The following is a 22297-nucleotide window of genomic DNA, read 5'->3' as shown; positions in this document are numbered from 1 at the left end:
GAAGAAAGGATGGAGGTATGAAGGGATGAGTGTATCACCTTTATGACCCTATCCCACTCACCACCCACACAGACACACACACACTCTCACACACACACACACACACACACACACACACACACACTCTCTCTCTCTCTCTCTCTCTCTCTCACACACACACACACACACACACACTCTCTCTCTCTCTCTCTCTCTCTCACACACACACACACACACACACACACACACACACACACACACATAATGCCAGGTCTCTTACATAATGTGATGGTGGGTGGCAGAATACAGCTTTCATAAGAAACACAGACACAGCTTTCTGTTTCTGTAAAAACTGTTTCAGTTCCAAGGATGACTCTGAGAAGGAAGAAATCCTTATTTTATATACATATTTTATTATCAATATCAATATTTATTGATCACACTGTAGTGTTCTTTAGACGGTAATCTCTTCCACATAGTTGTTCTGAGAGACAGATTATATAAAACAATCTGAGCTGCAGAGGTGGAGATATGTTCACTTTTAGTCCAAAAACTTTCAGTCCTACATTCCCCATAATGCAACTGGTTACTGTATTTCACTAAAGTCTCCCTGTCCGGTGAACAGTCAACCCTACACTGCAGGTATAACGTTGACTCTATCTTAGATACTGTAACCTGATGACATCAGTGTGACATCACCAGGTCAGCAATACCAGTAGTGGTAGTATAATTAGTGTAAGTAGACTAGTAATACTATAAGTTTTACTTTTACTAACGCTACTTATAGATAATGCTATACTTATAGAAGCCTTTACTAACAGGTGGTCAGTAGTAATAGTAGTAGAATTGGTAGTAATAGTAGTAGTAGTAGTAGTAGTAGTAATACTAGTAGTAATAGTAGTACTAGTGGTAGTAGTAGTAATAATAATAGTAATAGTAGTTATATTAGCGATATTAGTAGAGTAGTAATAGTAGTAGTCGTAACAATAGTAGTAGTAGCAATAGTAATGATAGTAATAGTAGAGGTAGTAGTAGTAGTAGTAATAGTAGCAATAGCAATAGTAGTAGCAGTTGTCATAGTTCTAGTGATATTTTCAGTGGCACAGTAGTAGTAGTAGTAGTGGTAGTAGTAGTAGTAGTAGTGGTAGTGGTAGTATAATAGTAGTGGTAGTAGAGGCTTTAGTAGCAGTTGCAATAGTAATAGTATTATAATCGTAGTGGTAGTAGTAGCAGAAGTAGGAGCACTAGTTGTACTAACAGTAAGTAGCATTAAGAGTAGTTGCTAGCATTAGTAGTAATATTTTCAGTAGCACAGCAGTAGTGGTAATTCTAGTGGTGGTAGTAGTAGTAGTAGTCGTCGTGATATTTGCAGTAGCAGTAGTAATATTTGTAGTGGTAGACAGATGAAAAAATAAAAATAATATTTTGTTAGCATAAATTCAGTATGCTAACATACTGCAACACTGACAATGCTAGCATGCTGTGGTTTAGCACGTATAATCTTGACCATGTTCAAAATCTTAGTTTAAATTGTGAGCGTGCTAACGATGGCTAATTAGCAGTATAAACAAAGTTAAGCTGATTAGTTTCCATGTATTTAATCAACTTCTAAATCAAACTGATTGGCTCGTCCTGTTGCGTTTCCAGGGGAGCGTTTTCAGTGGTGCGACGCTGTGTGAAGGTGCTGTCGGGCCAGGAGTATGCCGCCAAGATCATCAACACCAAGAAACTATCTGCAAGAGGTGAGGACTGATTGCTAACGTTAGCCAACGAGTTATCAAATATGGTGTTTTACGTTGAAATTGGATAGATTTTCAGTATCCATTGTCTTTTAATTTGCTTATCATGGTGATGATTTGTCAGATCTCCTGCGTTCATATGAAACCTGAAACATGGTGGTACGACACTTGAGCTTCCCACTGTGAGCGGAAAATGGCCGCGCCATGTGGATATGGTTTATTGAAATATGTGTGACAGCAGATGTATTCTTTGTACGACTGCAAGCACTGTACCGTGAAGGTTTGGGGAGAAATACATGAACCATTACACCCCTTGTGAATACTAAATAAATATGACAAGTAAGGCAGATACAGTGATGCAGATAGCGACACCAAAGATGGCCGACAAACATTAAAGAGGATTTCAGTTTTGGGGTTTTTTTTTTCTGTACACATGAGAGCAATGCTGATGTCAATTCTGGTGACTATTCCAATAAATCACACATTTTGTTTAGAAAAAAACAGAAAGAAAATAGAAAGACTCTGTTAGCAGCGACTGTGTTAGCAGAACAGTGGCGAACTGTAGCTCTTGTTTGCGCGTCTGACACGCAGAGTTTCTGGTAACATTAGCATTAGCAAGCCTGTAACATAAGCACTTAAAGTAAATAAAGTCGTGTTCTGTTAGCGTTTTAAAATGCTGCATGCACGTGTGGGGTTGATCTCAGCGGTTTTGTTGCTGCTTCCTGTCAAAGTCTGAATGAATCATTGATGAATCTACAGTGGTTTGTATGTAATCAACGTGACTGAGTGAAAGATGCTTTTAATTAATGATTTAAAGGACGAAACTGTTGCATTGACGATATTAACAATTCCTTCAGGTCCTTTCTCTCTTTCTCTCTCTCTCTCTCTCCATAGATTTTTTTAAATCATAATTCTGGTTTTCAGATTTCCTTCCGTTGCTTAGCAACACCTTGCAAAGTTGACAAAGAAGTCTGTATGGGTATGTGAGTGTGTGTGTGTGTGTGTGTGTGTAACATCACTGCAGTAACCCCTGTTATCTACACTATTACATAATAATAATAATAATAATAATAATGTTAATGTTATTATTATTATTATTACTATTATTAATATTAGTGGTCACATTGAACTATCTACTAATGAATTCTAAGTAATTACTCATTAAGTCCACAATCGATTAGGGCTAAATTTAATAATATTTTCCTTTTTTGTTAATTTGTTGATTATTTTCATCATTGATTTCTCTTCCAAAGGCCCCAGAAAACACTGTTAAGACATGTGGATCGTATTTTTCAAAAATCCAAGGTGTTGTCTTCAAATGTCTCTCTTTTTTTCCAAACAGCCATCCACAAGTCAAAGATATTAATGTATTGATCCTGTTAGACAATGAACAGCAGAAATTCCTCAAACTACAGCAGCACGAACCAACAGACTTTGGGCATTTTTGCTTGAAAAATTACTTAAATGATAAATTATCAAAGTTATAAACGAACGTCTGTTTAAACAGTTATTTGACGAAACACTGTCACATATTAATGATAATATTAATGATAATAACCTGACAGTGTGGGTGACAGTGGACGTCTCTGCTGGTAATCGCTCAATATTAAATGTTGTAGATTGGATAATAAACAGGAGAAAACAGGACTTTCTTCATCTTCACACCCTCAGAAAGTCCATGTGTTCAGATGCCAAATCACCTCCTCCACATCTTCAGCTCTAACAACATATCATCCAGTAATTTCACTTCCTGACCGCTGCTGCCTGCAGCTCGGGTGATATCTGAACAGTAAAATGAACGAATGTGACAAACTCAAACTGATGATGTTACTTCCTGAGTCCAGCGGTGGAACAAGTTTTTTTATAATGTTGTGTTGGTACTGAACACTTCCTCCACCACTGATGAGAGACAAAAAGATTCAACAAAAGGTGGGACGTTGTGTAAAACCCGAATGTACAGTAATCATTTACAACGACACGTGTTTGCATACAAGTGTTCCTGAGCCCATGTAGTAAAGTTATTTTTTACAAGTGTTGAACCTCGCTCCATTCTTGCTTTTTGAGCGACTGAGCCTTTCGAGGATGCCCCTTGCATACCCAATCATGATACTATCACCTGTTTACCTATGGAGGTGTTTCAGACAGGTGTTTTTGGAGCATCCCAGAACTTTCACAGTCTTTTGTTGCTCCTGTCCCAACTTATTTGAAACATGCTGCTGGCATCAAATTCAGGATTAAAGCCATGTTCGCACAGGACTAGTATTACCTGTTGGCTAATAGTAATTTGTGATAATTGTGCAGGATGTCTGTGATCATGTCCGTTATTTGTAAAGACAAAATTCCACCGAATATTACCAACCATATTCCACCAAACGCAGAAGTCAAATGTATATTTAAGCTTGTAACACAAGCAGAAAGTGGTCAAATCAACTCTGAACTTTAAATTATAATGTGGCTTCCGTAGACCAGATGCTTCTACTTCTCAAAGTTGATGTTCATGGAGCCTCGACATCATTGTCAGGAGATAATACAAGTAAAGTACAACCTGTGCGAACAAGCCGCACAAATGTGAGATGGTAATTTGGAAGTCACATTCAGTCCTCGGGTAATACTAGTCCTATGTGAATAGGGCTTTATATCAAAAATCAATTAAGTCGATGAGGTAAAACATTTAGTATATTGACTTTGTACTGCTTTCAGTCGAGAATATGTCAGAAAGGATCAGCAAATTATCACAATCTGTTTTGTTTATGTTTTACACAGCATCCACATTTTTTTGGAATCAGGTTAGTAAATATGAAATATAGAAAATTTGGTTAACATCACGTTTAATCAGGCAGACTGTTGTAAACATGTTAGTATTAAACATATCACAGAGTTTTACAGTATCAGTAATTGCGTCGTGATCATCAGTGATCATCTTTAATATCATCATCAGACTGTGAATCATCATCTGAACAGAATGAGGAGCTGAAAGCATCAAATGTTCTTTAAACCAACAGTCTGTGTTTGCTTTGTATCAGTATGTGTGTGTGTGTGTGTGTGTGTGTGTGTGTGTGTGTGTGTGTGTGTGTGTGCGTGTGTGTGTGCGTGTGTGTGTGTGTGCAGCAGGTCTCTGCTTCATTTCAGTCTCTTTGATTTGAAGGATTCCTGCACTTTGAACACGTTGATGTTTCTCTCCTCAGATCTGTTTTCAGCTCTGATGTCAGATTTTTGTTCTCAGTCTTTGTGCCGAGCTTCAGAGCTGCTGCTCGGTTGGAAACGTTCCCCCGGCAGATTCTCTGTTGGCTGCTGGACACTCATCACCTCACAGATTCCTCTGTTCATTCAGCTGAAACTGAGCAGCGGCTGGTCCAGGATCAGTCCTGGATCCGTCCCTGCAGCTCTGCAGGAGATGAGTGGAGAGGTTAAACTGAGCTGCGTCCAGAGGGAGGTTGTGGTTTTGGTTAATTGTGATTCAGATTCAGAACATAATGAAGAACAACGGCAGCTGACCACAGATACAAACACACAGTATACAGAAGATCTTAGTCTCTGTGGACATGGTACAGGACATTTCATCAGATGCTGAGTTTACATTCGGGTTCTGGGAAATTGTTTTTTTCACATTTTTTATCGACTAAATCATTAAGCGATTAATTGGATGTCCAGTCAGCCTTCAGCAATGTATGTTACTGCAAACCCAGGATATTTGATAACTTTACGTTTCTCTGAATTCAGTTTTCAATCTTATGTTGTGACATCGCTGTGCTAATGGTCTGGTTAGGTTTAGGCACACAAAAACAAACAAAGTACAAGGTACTTTATTTGTCATTATACAACACAGGGTTTCATAACAAAATGAAAGTTTTAAACGCCTTCATGCTTAACAAGTATATACACATAAACATGTAGTGCATCTAATGAATTTGTGTCAGGGTAAATGTAAACAGCAGCAACAAGATGGTGATGATAACATGGTTCCACATCTGGGAAACAATGTCCATCCACTTGACTGTGTGTGACCACTAAGCATCGATGTTATAAACACAGAGTCCGCCTCTCCTTGTCCCACTGTAGTCCTGCACTCTGTCGGCCTGGAACACAGTCAAGTGCAACAGTTTGATCCAAGATGTTGTAGAGGAGACAGGACTCTGTAAAGATGTGGTGGAGACAGGACTCTGTAAAGGTGTGGTGGAGACAGGACTCTGTAAAGGTGTGGTGGAGACATGACTCTGTAAAGGTGTGGTGGAGACATGACTCTGTAAAGATGTGGTGGAGACATGACTCTGTAAAGGTGTGGTGGAGACATGACTCTGTAAAGATGTGGTGGAGACAGGTTAGGTTTAGGTTAGAGTTAGAAAAAACATCATGGTTTGGCTTAAAATACCTGTTTTGGTCGTCATTAAACCGTCTGGAAATGTCCAAACTGCAATCGCCCTTTTTGCAGCCTTGTTGCTTGTAATAATGCCACTGCCGTCCCCTCCACCTCCTGGCGTGAAAAGACACAAATAACCATATAATGTGAACGTGATATGCAACATCTGGTACAAATGTCAATCTTGGACATATCTGTGGTTTGCAGAAACAGTAACAGCTGACATTTTTTTCTGGCGACTGGACACCAAACCACATATGGTCTGTTTTCGTTCGGTTGCCATGATTGTTCACGTCTTCCTTTTTTGATTGCTAATATGTGATTACTGAGGCTGTACTTGGTTAGGATCTGTCTCTGCTTTCTGTCTAAAGTCTTCTGCTGGTTCATAATCTCTTTCTAGGAACAGATAACCTCCTAATCTACTTTAGTTTCTTATTTCCAGAGTTCTAAATAGGTTTCTGTACATTGCGTTATAATTTGATTTACTCTGATTGGTGTTTGGAAAGCAGAGTTGTTGTGAGACTCTTCAGAGTGTGTCTGGGCTCAGCTCTTGGGTTTGGAGTGGAGGGTGCTACATTTAAGGTGATTAAAAAATTTGAGTGCCCTTATTCGAATGTTAATTATGAGTGGGTAGTTGCCTAATTTTCTCGACATGAATTTATTGGTGTTTTTGCAGAATTCTGCATGTGAAGTTTTATTGGAAGCTGGAGTCCAGATTTTAATCAAATTAGGAGATTGTCATTTTTTTTCTGAATTGAGATTTTTATTTTAGCACATTCACTGCAAACCTTGAAACTCGAAGGTGTGTATAACTCATAATATGTTCAATGATGTGGTTATTTCAACTGGTAATTGTTCTCCTGACATTAGTTCTCCTCAATAACAACAGAGCCCAGATCTGACGGTACTTTCCTACTGTACAGCTGCTGCTGTCATCCCTGTTCAGTAGGAGACAATAAAACAAGATCATCAGTAAAAAACAGAAACGTCGTCTCTGTGTCTGAGGAGGATGAGGCGGGTCGCAGCAGCACATTGATCCAAGTCAACAGCATGTTTATACACGTTAAATAAAGTCAGCGATAAACTGAAGCCCTGACGACACGCTGTTGTCTTCATCTCCTCTGAAGTCACTTCAAAGATGTATTCTGCATCGTCTTCAGCTCCACAGATAGACGACTTTAAGAATATCTTCGCAGTGTGAACCCTCTGAAGTTTTGCTTTGGTAAACGGTTGTACCGTTGTTTTTAACTAAGATTGATTCTCATCAGAAAACAGAGGCCCAGTTCAGCCAGGAGAGGTCATGAATGATTTTCATTGTTTTATCTGAAGAAATTAAAGGATCCAGTATTCACAACACTTACAAGACACAAATATTAGAGGAAAGAAAAACTGTGTAACAGAAATGTATTTTCTCATGTTATAGTCATTTTGTGGCCTCACATTCAGAGTATGTTGACAGGATGTCAGTTTAGTTTACAAACGCACCAATTTCTTTCAGATTCAGCCTCTCTTTTTAAGTACTTTTAGTTTCTGTTAATTTTCTCTAAAAAAGACACTGAAACAGAACAAAGTCTGAAAACAGAATTGTTCTTTATGCTACAGTTTAGATCTCTTCAATATAACAACAAATAGCTTTGTTAACCTCTATATTATAACCAACCTTAAAATTATGTTAAGTTTCCTTTACAGAGACTTGATACTTTAATTCTTTATGAAGCAGCTCTGAGCTCTACTGTCCTATTATTGACTGATCATGTTGGCTGATAAAGATAATAGATTTAATTGTTTTTCAGCTGGCAGTACCTCTATTCAGCCCTGAGTATTGTCTGTCGGTATTCTTTTGAGCCTGCACACCGCCCCAACAACCTCAGAGGCAAGAACATAAAAAACAAAGTAGTCGTTGCACAACTCACTGCTGCTCATTACCTTTTTCTTTTTTCTCTGAGCTCACGGTAATGATGATGACACAGATGAGTGAATCAACGTTTTTATTTAATCAGATCTTATCTCATCTGCAGAGTCAGAGGACAAAATGTTCACAGACACTTTATTTCAGCCTGGCTTCACCTGCACTCAGGTTAGCATCTGTGCCAACATTACTGCTCCACATGACTGTTGGCTGAGATATCCAATCAGGCGACAGAGCTCATAGGGCTCTGATTGGTTGATATCAGGCAGTCTGAACCGTCACCCTCACCCTAATCAATAACTCTGATCACTGATTGATATGTTTGCGTGTGTTGACAGATCATCAGAAGTTGGATCGTGAAGCTCGAATCTGTCGTTTACTGAAGCACCCCAACATCGGTGAGTATTCTTCTGTATCTCTTCAGTTACTACTAGTTGGTAGCCTTCTTGTTAATTCAGCAAACGTTATACATGAAGATATTTCTTTCTTTGGGGAATAAACGTATCCATTTGTTCCAGTGATGTAGGTGTGTATTTGCATATAGAAGTATGATATAGAAGTGAGAAACGATCACAGGAGGTGTGTCTCTTGTGTCCTGTGTCAAGACGCATTTAATGCCAGATGTGAATTAATGGGCCTTAAGCTGTCCCCTTGTGATCGAATCACTCAGGATGGATGGTAAAACCAAATGTAAACAGCCTCTTTGACCTTAACGAGAGTCTTGGTGCCGTGGTCGAAATTCTGACCGGAAAACATCGAAACAATTGTTTGTTTGGATGTTCAATGATTTCACTTGATAACGAGAGGCTTGACATGAACCTGCAGATATTCATCTGTGAGTCTGCATTGTTCTTTTTTAAGAGAGGCTTAATAACTGCAATTTTCAGGCTCTGTGCGACAAAGAGAGGTGTAGCAGAAAATCTGACGTTGTGCAGTTAAAAATGCTGTAAGCAGAATATGAAGCAGGCAGCTGGACGACTTCAGACGTTGCGAAAAATTCAATTTATTCCAGTGTTGTATAGATGAAATTGTGTCGTGTGGATTTAATTTGTTGTAAGTGGCACAATACAGACTGTATAACTGGCAAGGAAGAACTGACAGCTTGTCTAATTTCCTGAATTTTATCAGGAGAAAACAAGAGGCAAATTCATTGCGGAACAGGTGGGTTTGTCAGCCTGTCAGCAACAGCTAATAAGACACAAACCGTTTTATTGAGGACTGAACTTAATTTCTCAGCAAAGTCTCTCTTTATAGGTTTATAATGAAGCTGCTGATTTGTTTCTTGACTCTCTTTAATTCATTTCTTTTAGATTTTCTTCAAGTTAAACATGTCACTAATCAGTCGTCCCTTAGTATATTTGATAAGCCCAAGTTGTTTTTGGTTTTATATATATAATTATTTTCCCTCCTCCATGAGATGGCAGTGCCCACTTGTTAATTAGGCAGCTGAATCACGTTCATACTGTGTTTTTTTTTCTGGTGAGAATTAGTTGGTTTGCTGGTGCATTTAAGCCAGAGTCCTCCTCACCCACCTAATGCAGTAATTATCATCATCGCTGGTTGTTCTCAACTTTGACACCAAGATTTTTATTTTTACTGAAAATTTATATTGTTTCAAATATTGGTTATCGGTCTCCTTGATTACTAATGATCTGTATCCATAACGGCCCTGGGAAAAACATATCAGTCGAGCCTGAGCATAAGACGTCACCGGCGGTGCTGGAATTGGTAGCTTTCCTTGTTCTGCCATTGCCGGTGTCGGTACCAGAACAGGAGGATCCTACTCTTAGTGGAGTTCTCTGTCCAGATTGGATAAAGTGGGCAAGGTTACCAGAAAATGTATTTTTTCTTTCCCTGCATGAGCATCGACAAGAGACATGTGTTACTGACTAACCACTCTATATAAGTGATTACTGTTGGAATATAGAGCTATACGAAAATAACACTCGTACAGTACTTGAGTAAATGTACTTTATTCCTTCACTGCCTCTATGCACGTTTATTACTCTGCATGCTTTTTGCACTCCTGGTTAGATGCTTAACTGCATTTCAGTGACAATTTAATCGAGTGTTTTAAAACGGAAACCTATCCTTTAAAATTATAATCAGGTTTCACACAGATGGATTGTCAAAGAGTTAAATATAAAAAAACTAATTTACAATCAAATATAAGATATAATGTAGATGTCCTAAAACAATGACACATTTTTCTTAGAGAGACAAAAACCAGGAGTGTTCACTTCCTGTCTCATTCACAGTAAAAGCCTCCTCTGACTGACATTTCCTCTCTGGATTGAAATCAGCAGAAAAACCTTCAGACTGAGAATCTGATCATCACACTCGACAGAAAACAAACTCCGTCTTTATTAAAGTGCAAACAAACTGAACCAGAGTCAGTCAGATGTTCAAATATGACCTCACGTGGACCCAACCGACCAATCAGAAGGTTGCAGCTGAACCGAGCCTCCAATCAGAGCTCTGTGTAGGCAGATACTGAGGAGTCTTACGTAACTCTGTGTGTGTGTGTGCTCGTGCGTGTGTGTGTGTGTGTGTTGCTAGGAAACAGTGTCCTTAGGTGAAGGCATCAAAACCCTCTCTCCTCCTACACACACACACACACACACACACACAAATCAAATCCCACTGCTGTACTGTGTGGGAGTGTTTCAAGAGAAAAACCTGATTATTTCTCTCCGAGTGCTTCACACAGGTATGTGTGCGTGTGTGTGTGTGTGCGCGTGTGTGTGTGTGTGTGTAGGCAGCAGCAGCAGCAGCAGCAGCAGCTTCTCTTTGCTCTCGTTATATCTCCTATTATACAATCTATACAGAGTTTATACATTCAGAGCAGAACAAACAATCATCCTAATCATCACTTAGTGCTGCAGACGAAGCACTCATGTCTGTTACTGCAGTAAAAGCAGAAATACCACATTATAAAGTACTCCATTACAAGTAAAAGTAGTCATTTAATTTAGTCTGAACATCTGATTGGAAACTTGTCCTGTGTGTTTATCATCTTAAATATGGCTGATATGTGTTGATTTTACGAACCACATCAACATCATGATCATCAAATCTTGCTGTTGCAGTTTTAATGTTTCCTCATGTTTCCTGTTGTCTTGAAAATCCTTATTGTGTTGCTGTTTTGTCTTCATGCTGTCGTTTTGTCTTCTGTTTCATTTTTAAGCATTCCTTCATGTTTCACAACATCTGGCTGAATGACAGCAGCTGATAATGAACCAGCTGGCTGACAGGCACATTTACAGACATGTTGGCTCATTAAATTGGACATTGTCCTTAGAAATGAATGAATTAAACTAAATGGATCAGCTTTGCTAACTTCTCCAATTATTGCGTTGACTGTAATTGTTAAAAATACGTTGTAGTAGTCTTTCTTTCCCGTATTAGTTCAATTAAGGTTAAGTCCGTTTATTACATTTAGCCTCTGTCCAGCACAAGCTCTTGTTCAAAGTAAATTCATGTTTAGAAATCATGTTTTCTAGAGTGGCTGTAATTTTTTAATGTTCAAACAAGTCAATAGAAAATACTCAATTAAAAGTAAAAAATATTATCAGTGAAATGTACTTAAAGACATAATATGTAACATTTCTGCATTAAAATGTCTAAAACATCTCCCTTTATTATATATTCTGTTGGGTTGTGTGCTCTGGATCTCGGCACATGCTTAGGGCCTCTTGCCACTAGGGGTCCCATACCGTGGGGAAGAGAACATCGACTGCTTACATTAAAAAATGTTTAACTTGTATTTGAAAGTGTTTTAGATATCTAAAAACATCTCTCATGTAGACTTAATTTCAATACTTATATATGTAATTATTCATTTAAAAAAGATGAATAAATAAATACAGAACATTAGCCTCAATGCGCAGGCAAAGGAAGCCATTCTAGTTTCACCTCATCAAAACTCAGGAGAAAGCATCTCTGAATGTAAGTTTTCCATTTAAATATCTAAATCTGAATAAATAAAGATACACATTATATGAAATATGTAATGCATATACATTAAATGAAGGATAAGAGCTATGCTTTTCCTATAAATACATGAATAACCAATTACCTAATTAAATAAATTAACATAATAATATTCACGTGGCAGTTTTTTGGTTGTTTTACCAAATATCAAAATGTGTGTATGGAGGGGCCCCCATAAAATACAGTCTGTCTAGTGTAATCTATCTATTTAATCCGGCCCTGTGTGTACTTACATTATCCCAAATGTTTCCAGATAAAACTGCAATTTTACTCAAGGTGTGTTTCATTTGGTTGGCAGAGAATCTGAGAGTGAATAAAACTTTAAAACGTTACCTCGTCTGTGAACTTTGCTGCCTGAGTCACATCAGATAGATTTTCAACAGCAATTGTGGTTGTTTAACAATGAAGAAAACACCTCCCATGATCCCACGCTACTTATGTCTTTTGTTGTTTTTTTTATGATTGAGAGACCACCAGCAGTGGAAAAGAGCATCTAAAGTCGACAAATTAACAATTTAAGTTTGAATACAAAACTGTCAACTCCAAAAACAAAAAAACACTTGAGTAATTTATGACGTTAAACAAAACTCCGACTCCTTTCTGCCTGTGTCTCACCTCACAGTTTGATGTAAATGTAACAACCCAAATGAACTTACACCTGTATTTATGTCATTTTGTGATAAAACAGATTAAACACAAGGACAATACTCACATTCTGTTTCTTCAATCACAACATATCATATTCAAATACACCAAAATGTCATGACAGTTATTTAGTTATTTGCTCGTTGTCTCCTGTATTTTATTGTTATTGGAAAATCAATCAGCCTTGAACTTTGATCATTCCAGCAGAGATAAATAAGAGTGGAAGACCGTCTGTGGTCGACATATTATATCAGTGTCCACAGGAAATAAAAGTAGCTGGAGTCTTTTTATTTATTTATGTGCTCATTGTTTCTGTCCCTGTTTGTCAGGTTACATGAATAAACTTGACCAGTTAAACGGTTAATACAGTTACAGAGATGTGCACCATTAGCTCGAATGTTTACACTATAACTGAAACATGATGTACTTTGTGTGAATAGTACGTTGTAGTTTAAACTTATTCACATTAACACTTCTTTGTGTCAGTTCTCTGAAGTACTGACCTCATTTCAGCTCGTTGCGCTGCGTCTGTTTATATTATATTAACTTTCTCTGACAATGAAAAATTAAACCGGTGGAACCAGCAGTGTTTCGTCTCATGTGAATCTGCTGAGTCATGAGGTAGGATAATAGACCTGGGATCAGCAGACCACTTTGTGCATGAGTGCATTAAATAATAAATAAATAATTTAAAAAGTAGTCAGATTAATGTGTCCAAAAGTATGGTACATTAAAACTACTCCAACAAGAACAATTTATTCAAAAAGTGGTTATACCCCTGAAGAGATACTTACTACAGGATTACTACAAAATCTGCATTTTAATGTTAAGTACTTTTAATATTGAGTCTGCCTCATCTGAACATTTTAAATCATTGGGTAATTTAATCAATTACAATGTGTCATATTTTATAAGATGGTCACATGTTCTGTATGTAAATCTTTATCTGCAAAGTAACCAGTTACTACTGATGTCAAATAAATGTGGTGTACAATTAGTACTTTTCTTGTTGTGTCTTGTTAGCTAAGTAGATAATCACCATTCCATCCTGTAGATTGATACATGTTCAATAAAGTTTATCTTTCTGTCTATCTTTCTTTCTTTCAGTTCGGCTACATGATAGCATTTCAGAGGAGGCGCACCATTACCTCATCTTTGACCTGTGAGTCCTGCTCTATTGTACTCTATTTTATCCTATTCTAGGCGTGTGATGTCAAGATATGTTATATCATGCTACAATACATTTCGATGTGTTTTGTTATGTAACGTTACATTTCACTTTATGTTATTTCATGTCGTGTTAAGTTGTAGTATTAATAGTCTTTTTACTTAAACAATATAACTTCATGAGCATAACATAACGGTATGTTATAATACAGTTTGTGATGTTGTGTTGTTATTTTATGTTATATACTACTTATTGTATTATGTTGTTATATCATGTTATTCTGTAATTTATGTTGTGTTTTGTTGTGTTATATTTGAAATTGTAAAGTTAGATTGCATTGCTTGTTGATACATTTAACTATGCTTTGTTACATTACACTTAACATTGTGTTAAGTGACATTATGTAATTTGCTTTAAATAATGTTACGCTATGTTAAGTTATGTTATGTTAAACTATGTTACGTTACATATGTTACATTACACCATGTTATAATACACCATGTTATTTTACATTGTGTTACGTTGCGCTACATTACTTTATACTACGGTACAGGACATTAAGGTTATGTGATGTTATGGTGTAGCTATTACTTTGTATAAAACACAACATACAGTAAGATGACGTTTTGTAATGTTACACTTAATTTTGTGTTATGATATCTTTTTTCTTAACAATACATTACATAGAATTGCATAATGTGACTGGAGAACTACAAAATGAGCTTTGTTCATAACAGCATAAATTAACATAGCATAATTTTACATTAAGTAACGTGCTTTTTTATGTTGTGTTATGTCATATAAGGACATAACACAAAATCCCTATTATGTTACATTTCTGTCAGTTTTGTTATGTTTTATTAAGTTCCTCTATATTACGGTACATTACATTGTATTATGTCATTGTATTGTTACATCACTCTATGCCTTTTTATGTTACACTTTATATTTTGTATTATGCCATTTTCTGTTATTTTGCATTACGTTGTGTGATTTCCATCACAAATTACACTACAATTTGTTGTGTTATGTGTAACATTACAGTATCTAGCCCACATATGTATTATGATATATTTTTACAATATACTGAGCTTTGTTTCATTATTGTACGTTTTGTTGTGTTATGTTATGTGTTAAGTTGTCACGTTACATTATGTTTTTATATTATACTAGGTATTGTTACAATTTCTTTTGTGTTTCATTCTTATGTTTGTTGTATTATATTATGTTAAGTTGTTTTACATTACACGACATGGCCTTTTTTCATATTATGTTAAATATTAATAATAATGCAAGATTATGCTTGGACATGTTTTCTTATGCATAACTATGTTTTGTAATTGCATTTTATGTACATTTATGTGCTCAATGTTCATTTACAAAGAAGGAAGGAGAACACAAGGCTGCAGGTCAAAAAGACGAAACAATTGATTAAATGAAGTTATTGCATTGAGATGTTTCCTGCTAAAATAAGACAGAATGAAGCAAACAAACCAGGAGACCACGAGGGAGCTGAGGGAGCTGAGGGAGCCGTCTCCCTTTGGCAGCCATCCCCCTGCGGGGGAACACAAGAACAAAAGCAAACCAAGCATATCAGAGACACAGCAGGGGTTTTAGAGTACTGTCATTACATTACACTGTGCTTTATATAGCTGCACTTTATTATTATTTTCCGTTCTGTGATTCATGTTGCATCATATCACATTACATGTTTACAAAACCATATTAATTGTACAGGGCTTCCTATAATGTTTTTTTCTCTCTCTCAGGGTAACAGGTGGAGAGTTATTTGAAGATATTGTAGCCAGAGAATATTACAGTGAAGCTGACGCCAGGTAGGAAAAACATAAATCTGTCCATCCATCCTCTCACCACCACATTCCTCTTCTTATTTCTCGTTGTAACAGACTTTTCCTTCCTCTTTCTTCTTCATCATCACTGATTAGTCAGACAATGATGCTGGAACAGTTTTATGTTTCGTGCATTAATTTCTGGCTCTGTCTCTCTGATATCTGTCTCTCTGTGAACAGTCACTGTATCCAGCAGATTTTGGAGGCGGTGCTACACTGTCACCAGATGGGTGTGGTCCATCGAGACCTTAAGGTACCTGTCTGAACGTGTTATGATGTGTTACTCAATTTGGTTCTTAAAGAATGACTTTGATTTTATTCTGTATTTTTCTAATCTTCGAGATTAGAAGATTCTTTTTTTTACCAAGATTTTCTTAAGACTTAAATCTCTCAAAACACCTCACAGATACATAGGCAAGTTGTTTTTAATTTCTTCTATTTAAAAAACATTTCATTAAATTTAGCTCTCTTCCGGATTGTTTAGTTGTGAGTGGATTTTAATGTGTAAATCAGGTGTTATTCAAACCAAGGATGTGTTAGCGACGGTGCTCTTGTGAGTATTTGTTGCAGCAGGATGGTTCATGTGGGACTGATTCAAAATAAACTACAGCGTGTGTGTTCACGGTGTTGAAAGAAACCCTTTCCAGAAATGTGTATTCTGAAAAGTGTTTGGTTGCCAGCAGAATCACTCAGATAGTTAGCAGGTTAGCTTCTCAACATTAGCATGCCACTCTTTCCACTGGCAAAACAAACCTTGTAAAATGGCTCAACAAAACTGTGAAATGTTCAGTCGTAATGAAGATGACTGTAACAGTTATGATGTTTCATTTCGTTAACTTTGTCTGGAAAGTTTTAAAAAGAAGGAAAGATGGGATTTAAATACTTTTCAATACTTTCTGACTTCCTGTCTATGAGACAAAGCTCCCAGGCCAACATTGAGTGAAGACAAGAATCTTTAAAAGCACCTCACAAACAATAGACGAGTTTCTTTTTTATTCACTAACATTTTATAGAAATGTAGCTTTATTCCTGATGGCAAACTGCAACATGTTCAGTCGTTATGTAGCTGATTAAAAAACTGTTAACTATGTCTTAAAAGTTTTCATTTAAATGTAAAAATTTAAACATTTTATTGGAGACAATTAAAGGAGACTCGATTGTGAAATAATTAATTGTGTCTGCAGCCAGAGAACCTGCTGCTGGCCTCGAAGTCGAAAGGAGCGGCGGTGAAACTGGCTGACTTCGGCCTTGCCATCGAGGTGGAGGGAGACCAGCAGGCATGGTTCGGTAAGACCTTTATTTTATTCGATTATATATTATTATTTAATCTTTTTAATGTAACTTAATTTGATTGTATTAACTTTTTTGTTTGTTTGTTAACAGGCTTTGCAGGGACTCCTGGTTATCTCTCTCCTGAGGTTTTGAGGAAGGATCCATATGGCAAAGCAGTCGACCTCTGGGCCTGTGGTCAGATTCCTCTCTGCTTCACCATCTTCTCTGTTGCCTCTTTCCTTGTTTCCTGGTGTCCTCTCGATTCTCAGGCACATTTCTCTCTCTCTGTCTCTCTAAGGTGTGATTCTCTACATCTTATTGGTCGGTTATCCTCCATTTTGGGATGAAGATCAACATCGTCTCTACCAGCAGATCAAAGCTGGAGCTTATGATGTAGGTCACATGAGTCTTCAGCTCTGTCACATGACTCTTCCTTACATTAGATTTATTTATGTGATGATTTCATGTGCATACATACAATTAACCTCCTGTCCTCCTCCTCCTCCTCTCAGTTTCCCTCTCCTGAGTGGGACACAGTGACTCCTGAAGCCAAAGATCTCATTAATAAGATGTTGACCATCAATCCGTCCAAACGGATCACAGCAGCTGAGGCGCTCAAACACCCCTGGATCTCTGTGAGACTCTGTTACATATACTTGTATATCTGTAAATATAGTGATTGCAGTGTTTGTCACGATGGTAATATGTGATAATGATCTTCCTCCCAGCATCGCTCCACGGTGGCGTCCTGTATGCACAGACAGGAGACAGTCGAATGTCTGAAGAAGTTCAACGCCAGGAGGAAACTCAAGGTAAGCTGAGGTCAGAGGGTTCAGAGGTTAGTGTCAGTCCCGTAATTAAGTCCTCCTCCTCCTGCAGGTCGACTGCTGCTGCCAAAGCATCCTTCATGTGATTCATCATGTTTGCACAGTTTGTTGTCTGAGGTGCTCAGGCAGATCTCTCCAAACTCAAAAAATCTAAATTTCACTTAAGTGCTGCTGCTCACACTTCAACGAGCCGATAATAAAGTCACTCACAGCTGTTGTGAGAATCTATGAAGTTGTTTTTTTAGTTAAACACCTCCTGCAGGATAGATGTGCGTCATATCTGCAGAAGCTGCAGCAGTGACACACATCTGAAAGACAGATTGCTGCAGTTTGCTTGAGAAATGGCCTCGTCAGTAACTCGCCAGTTTAAATTTAATTTTGTTGTTTTGTAGTTTTTTAGAGGATAGTTTCTCTCACAGATGGAGTTTAAATACAGTTTCCTTGCTTTCCTCACTTCCTCACTCCTTTCCCCTCCTTGTTTACTTTCCTTCAGGGAGCCATCCTGACCACCATGTTGGCTACCAGAAATTTCTCCGGTAAGTGCAGCAGCTGCTATCGACTCCTCCTGGGAGGATCTTTTCCAAACCCAATCCGGTGCCCAAACCTGACGGCGGAAGTATCATGTAGTGGGCGTGTCCTGTTATTACTGAGTGTCTGCAGATAGACCTACTTACAGGTGAACAGACACCTCATGACAGTGTGCAGTATGAGTGGATTTAGGGTGTTTGACCTTTAAACTGCAGGTTTGTGTTACAGTAGCAGAGGGTTAACACTCAGAGCTCAACCAATCAGCTGCCAACGTACACATGATTAACAGGTTAACACTGAGAGTGTGTGTGGCAGAGAGAAAGTGCGTGTGTGTGTGTGTGTGCAGCAGCTGTCGTAAAGTTTCAAACACACTCGGGATACCACAGATCTATAGATAGCATGGAAACCACCGGGCGAGAGAGAGACAGGTGGAGAGACAGACAGGTCACATACATAGTTTAAAGTCGGACCTATTATCTTAATCCATCTTCACTCAATTAGTATTAAAATAGAACAAAATACAAATAAAAGCATGTTATATATAATAATAATTTGATTATTATGATAATATATACAGAGCGTAATTCAATTCAAAATACTTTATTCTCCTCTGATGGGAAATTTTAAGAAAATGAACAAAAAACGTTAAAAAAAAATTGAAATTGATGTTATAGTAAAAATATCCAACAGCAGCGAGTCATTTATCAATCTGGGCCCTTTCAAACCACATTCAGACGATCTCAAGTCATCACAGACCGCATTAAGTGATAATCCTCAGTATTAAACTGTCCGAGGGATCAATAATCTGACTAACAGCTGTTTCTCACCAGTGGTGATGCGAAAATGTGGCGCAGCAATATGGAAAATCTGCATGCATAAGTTTTGGACCCCAAATCTGATGCTGCTGCTGGCTCTTGTTGCGAGCCCCTTTCCTTGAGCAACATATAACGTTAGCAAGTGAATGTCAGCGACATTACCATCTTTATTGTATCCAGCTGCTGGGCGATCTCGAGCCATATATTGTCCTTGACTTGGTTGTTGAGGTAGAGGTGGTGTTTGTCATGCAGTATTGGATGTTGTGAGACCAACTTGCTATCAAACGATATCATATCATAACTTCAAATGGTAGAGGGCTCGTTTAGCATGCGGAGAGGTAGCGGGACTGCATTCACCAAGAGACTTTAGTTTCCTCTCTTCTGCTGAGGAGGTAATGATTGAAAGACTGTGAGATATAAGATATTAGCTGGATGGACAGGCTTAACATGCAGTGAATCAACTCAGATGGTGTTGTTAGTGGTTTGGGTCACAGTACAACCTTCACAACATCTCTTTGGCTGCACTGTATACCTGCCAGCGCTGACGTCGGTAACTCAGTGTACAGCTGGATGTGGACAAGCTTCCTGCATCTGAATAAATCAACAGCTGTCAAATTGACTGCTTTCCAGTAATCTACACAGACGCATATGAAAAGTACATCCTTCGAGCCGGATTTGAACCAGCGACCTAAGGATCACTGTCTCTGTCCACCTACAGTCCTCCGCTCTACCAACTGAGCTATCGAAGGAGGCAATCAGCCAGGAATCACAGAGAGCTACATGGCAATGAGCCACCTGTGTTATTTAATGCATCTGCTCGCTTAACACCGGGACATTCGTGACAAAGTTGAGGTCGGCCACTATGTTCACCGGCGGACGTGGAACAGCTTTGACTTTTTTCCAAACAAATCAAGCAATGAAACACACAGCTCTGAAAAGATTGCCTTCAAATCTTTATATTCTGAACAAGACACGGCCTTCTAGCCGGACATGAATGATAAACGCAGCGAGTATCTGCTTTAAGTCAGATGAGAAACATAGTGTGAATGTTACTTAAAGTGAAACTCTCGCCAAAAAGCAACCGAGGCTTTATTTATGATTGGGTATGAGTCAAACCTTCACGTACAAGCACACTCATGACCAAAGAGGCACTTTTAAGATTTACCGTAGTTTCGTTTTGGGGCAAGCTCATTTTGAACGGGAGTACATAGGGCATACCACGACGGCATCAAAATGTCTATTTTTAGACCACTAAGAAGGCTCCACACATCATGAAACTTTACTGGTAGCATCACCAGGGTCTCTACTCATGACACGAGCAGTAAGAACATTGTTTGTGTACACAAAGTGTGTGAAAAAGACGGTTTTGAACTACTTACGCTTAGCTACTGGGACTCCGGCGCGCCGCCGCCATTCCAGGCAAAAAGTGTCGATCTCCGAGTGCGGCCATCATGACGGAGAGTAACGGTGGGACGCTCCTCGGGCTTATTTCCAGATGAATTCGCGGATAATTCGTTGTTCTGTCGTTAGTCAAAAGCAACACTGACGTCCATGTTGTTGCGTCCCACCGTTACTCTCCGTCATGATGGCCGCACTCGGAGATCGACACTTTTTGCCTGGAATGGCGGCGGCGCGCCGGAGTCCCAGTAGCTAAGCGTAAGTAGTTCAAAACCGTCTTTTTCACACACTTTGTGTACACAAACAATGTTCTTACTGCTCGTGTCATGAGTAGAGACCCTGGTGATGCTACCAGTAAAGTTTCATGATGTGTGGAGCCTTCTTAGTGGTCTAAAAATAGACATTTTGATGCCGTCGTGGTATGCCCCATGTACTCCCGTTCAAAATGAGCTTGCCCCAAAACGAAACTACGGTAAATCTTAAAAGTGCCTCTTTGGTCATGAGTGTGCTTGTACGTGAAGGTTTGACTCATACCCAATCATAAATAAAGCCTCGGTTGCTTTTTGGCGAGAGTTTCACTTTAAGGTGTGGTGGTACGCTGACATGTGAAGATGACAGATTAAAGATACCTCAAGTGCAAAGAGGCCTCTGCACGTGAATCAGTAATGAGACGTCAATCTGATATCAGTCCGGAAACAAAATGTCTGTTTGAATCATAGCGGCCGACAGCCGAGGTCTCATCTGGACACCTCACGACGACAGAGTTGACAAATTAGACGACCCGTTGTTGATGTTGACCAACAGGAGCACAGAGAGCTCTTCACTGTAAACATGGTGAAGTCAAAGAAGAAAGTTAAGTTTTTACACAAAGCTCAAGATGCCGTATCTGTTTATATTACCTACACATCTCGTCGAATCACAGCAACAATCTATGAGTCTTTGATCATCCGACATAGAAATCGTCTGAACCCGTCAGCTCACGTGATAAAATGCTTCCTGCTGTATCTCCGTCGGTGAGAGGGTCCAACATTCAGCCTCCTGAGTGTGTTTGAAGCTGATGTTTCAGTGTGAACATTCAGGAATGTGTTTCTGTGTTTCTGCTCTCCAACTATCTCAAGCTCAAACTAAATTTGGCCTCTACTCTCTGAGTGACCCACATGTGACGCCGGGACCTCCCTCCACCTGTCTGTCTGTCTGTCTGTCTGTTTAACTCTTGAATCTGTCTGTCTCTGCATACAGACAGACAGAAGACAAGTCAGACAGTCAGACTCACAGACAGGAAGCAGAGCGAGATTATTGGGGTGGTTTTGCTGTTTTTCATTCATTTTCTTTTTGTTTTTTAATTTTAAACTCTTTATTCTTTGGGATCATTTTTTCTTTCCTTTGTTTTGAAGTATTTCTGTCAGTTGGCTGAAGGGCTTGAAGGCAGCGAGTTGTCGGTATGATGCCGTCTCTCCTCTTCTCTGCCTTCGTTCCTTTCTTTCTGACTCTGCTGCTTCTCTTTCTCTTCATTGTCATCCCTCGTTCAGGAGGAAAGAGTGGAAGCAACAAGAAGGCCGACGGAGTCAAGGTGATTACTTTATCATTATTATTATTATTATTATTATTATTATTATTATTATTATTCCCCGCAAAATGAATTGTAATAACGTTGGTGACTTAATAACATCCCCACTTTGTGTTCTTTGTGGTAACTATTTATAATAAACATCATAAATAAATGGCAATGGTGTTAAAAATGCTAAATGCTAACACCAGCATGCTGAAATGTTTGCCGGCAAAATATTTAACCCTCTACAACATTGTGTTTTAGCCTG

General features: G+C 38.5%; 1 protein-coding gene across 1 annotated transcript in view; it reads left to right on the top strand.

The window, feature by feature from the left end:
* camk2a (calcium/calmodulin-dependent protein kinase II alpha) overlaps nt 1-22297 on the top strand; it is a 33747-nt gene that overhangs the window by 1086 nt on the left and 10364 nt on the right. The window contains exons 2-13 of the mRNA XM_084372830.1: nt 1627-1721; nt 8323-8382; nt 13730-13784; nt 15560-15625; nt 15821-15893; nt 16825-16927; nt 17024-17107; nt 17211-17305; nt 17425-17547; nt 17641-17724; nt 18233-18275; nt 22010-22050. Coding sequence (XP_084228956.1) covers nt 1627-1721; nt 8323-8382; nt 13730-13784; nt 15560-15625; nt 15821-15893; nt 16825-16927; nt 17024-17107; nt 17211-17305; nt 17425-17547; nt 17641-17724; nt 18233-18275; nt 22010-22050 — 922 coding nt within the window. The remainder of the gene's footprint in view (nt 1-1626; nt 1722-8322; nt 8383-13729; nt 13785-15559; nt 15626-15820; nt 15894-16824; nt 16928-17023; nt 17108-17210; nt 17306-17424; nt 17548-17640; nt 17725-18232; nt 18276-22009; nt 22051-22297) is intronic.

This window comes from Pagrus pagrus, assembly GCF_965226575.1.
Source record: "Pagrus pagrus genome assembly, chromosome: 14".
In the NCBI taxonomy this organism is placed as follows: Eukaryota; Metazoa; Chordata; class Actinopteri; order Spariformes; family Sparidae; genus Pagrus; species Pagrus pagrus.
The sequence above is the reverse complement of the archived record's forward strand: the minus strand, read 5'-3'. Positions and strand labels throughout refer to the sequence as shown.